This window comes from Eurypyga helias, unplaced genomic scaffold (genome assembly GCF_000690775.1).
Source record: "Eurypyga helias isolate BGI_N326 unplaced genomic scaffold, ASM69077v1 scaffold21713, whole genome shotgun sequence".
In the NCBI taxonomy this organism is placed as follows: Eukaryota; Metazoa; Chordata; class Aves; order Eurypygiformes; family Eurypygidae; genus Eurypyga; species Eurypyga helias.
This window is the reverse complement of record NW_010239491.1, coordinates 6,619-8,272: the sequence shown is the minus strand read 5'-3', so window position 1 is coordinate 8,272 and position 1,654 is coordinate 6,619. Positions and strand designations below refer to the sequence as shown.

At 58.1% G+C, this 1,654-nt stretch overlaps 1 protein-coding gene across 1 annotated transcript; it reads left to right on the top strand.

Annotated features, from left to right (window-relative positions):
• Positions 1 to 379: 379 nt before the first annotated feature.
• Positions 380 to 1,495, top strand: SSTR2 (somatostatin receptor 2). The gene has a single exon (XM_010148170.1). The coding sequence runs from the start codon at positions 380 to 382 to the stop codon at positions 1,493 to 1,495; it is 1,116 nt and encodes a 371-aa protein (XP_010146472.1).
• The last annotated feature ends 159 nt before the right edge of the window (positions 1,496 to 1,654 follow it).

The window sequence follows — 1,654 nt, the reverse complement described above, 5'->3', positions numbered from 1 at the left end:
CTGGCGCCCCGCCGAACGGCACGGCACGGGAAAAGGTTTTTCTCCAGCGCCCAGTGCTCCGGGCATCACCACCGGCGACTCACTGGGTGGATTTTGGGAATTACAAGGATTCTGCTGTGGCCGGGGTCTGGAGGAGCTGTGGTGTGTCCAGGGCAGAGTGCTCGGGCTCCGGAGGGGAGACTGGGGAGGTTGGCTGGGGAGACCCCCTCCAGGGAGCATCTTTTTGCACGGAGCTCGGCATCAGGATGGGCAAAATCCTCCCCGGGAATGCCTTAATTTCTATTTATTCTCTGATTTCTAGAATCTTCCCCCCATCCCCAGAGCAAGGGATGACATCTCGGCTCCTCTGAACCAGCAGTGCCCAGGGACAAACAGAGCCATGGAGCTGGAATACGAGCTGCCCAACGCGACCGCGTTCTGGTTCTCCCCGGCTTCCCCCTTCGACAATTTCTCCATGGAGACGCCCACCAACGGGTCGCAGAACGCCACAGGCCAACACTTTGACCTGACCAGCAACGCCATCCTCACCTTCATCTACTTCGTGGTCTGCATCGTCGGGCTGTGCGGCAACACGCTGGTGATCTACGTCATCCTTCGATACGCCAAGATGAAGACCATCACCAACATCTACATCCTCAACCTGGCCATCGCAGACGAGCTGTTCATGCTCGGCCTGCCCTTCCTGGCCATGCAGGTCGCCCTGGTACACTGGCCCTTCGGCAAAGCCATCTGCAGAATTGTCATGACGGTGGATGGGATCAACCAGTTCACCAGTATCTTCTGCTTGACAGTTATGAGTGTTGACCGGTACCTGGCTGTCGTCCATCCCATTAAATCTGCCAAGTGGAGGCGGCCCAGGACAGCCAAAATGATCAATGTGGCCGTCTGGGGAGTCTCCCTGTTGGTGATCATGCCCATCATGATTTACGCGGGGGTGCAGCATAATCACGGCAGGAGTAGCTGCACCATCATCTGGCCGGGAGAGTCGGGCGCCTGGTACACAGGTTTCATCATCTACACCTTCATCCTGGGCTTCCTGGTGCCTCTCACCATCATCTGCCTTTGCTACTTGTTCATCATTATCAAAGTCAAGTCCTCGGGCATCAGAGTGGGCTCCTCCAAGAGGAAAAAGTCTGAGAAGAAAGTCACCAGGATGGTCTCCATCGTGGTCGCCGTCTTCATCTTCTGCTGGCTCCCCTTCTACATCTTCAACGTCTCCTCAGTCTCCGTCCTGATCGTGCCCACGCCTGTCCTCAAAGGCATGTTCGACTTTGTGGTGGTCCTCAGTTACGCCAACAGCTGCGCCAACCCCATCCTTTACGCCTTCTTGTCCGACAACTTCAAGAAGAGTTTTCAGAACGTCCTCTGCCTGGTGAAGGTCAGTGGCATGGACGAGGCGGACCGGAGCGACAGCAAGCAGGACAAATCCAGGCTCAACGAGACCACGGAAACCCAAAGGACCCTGCTCAATGGTGACCTGCAGACGAGCATCTGAGGGGACAGCGGGGTTGGCCTTCCTTCACTCTCCCCTCCCCGCTTGCTCCCAGTTGCGGCAGGGCGGCGGCACGTACGGAGCCAGGGCAGGAGAGCCAGCTTGGGGGACAGCGGTGCGCACCCCGGCGCGGGTCCTCGGCTGGGCTCCTCCTGAGCTGGT

Excerpts from the sequence above, each read along its gene's own strand:
- SSTR2 (XM_010148170.1), top strand. The coding sequence starts at position 380 with ATGGAGCTGGAATACGAGCTGCCCAACGCGACCGCGTTCTGGTTCTCC.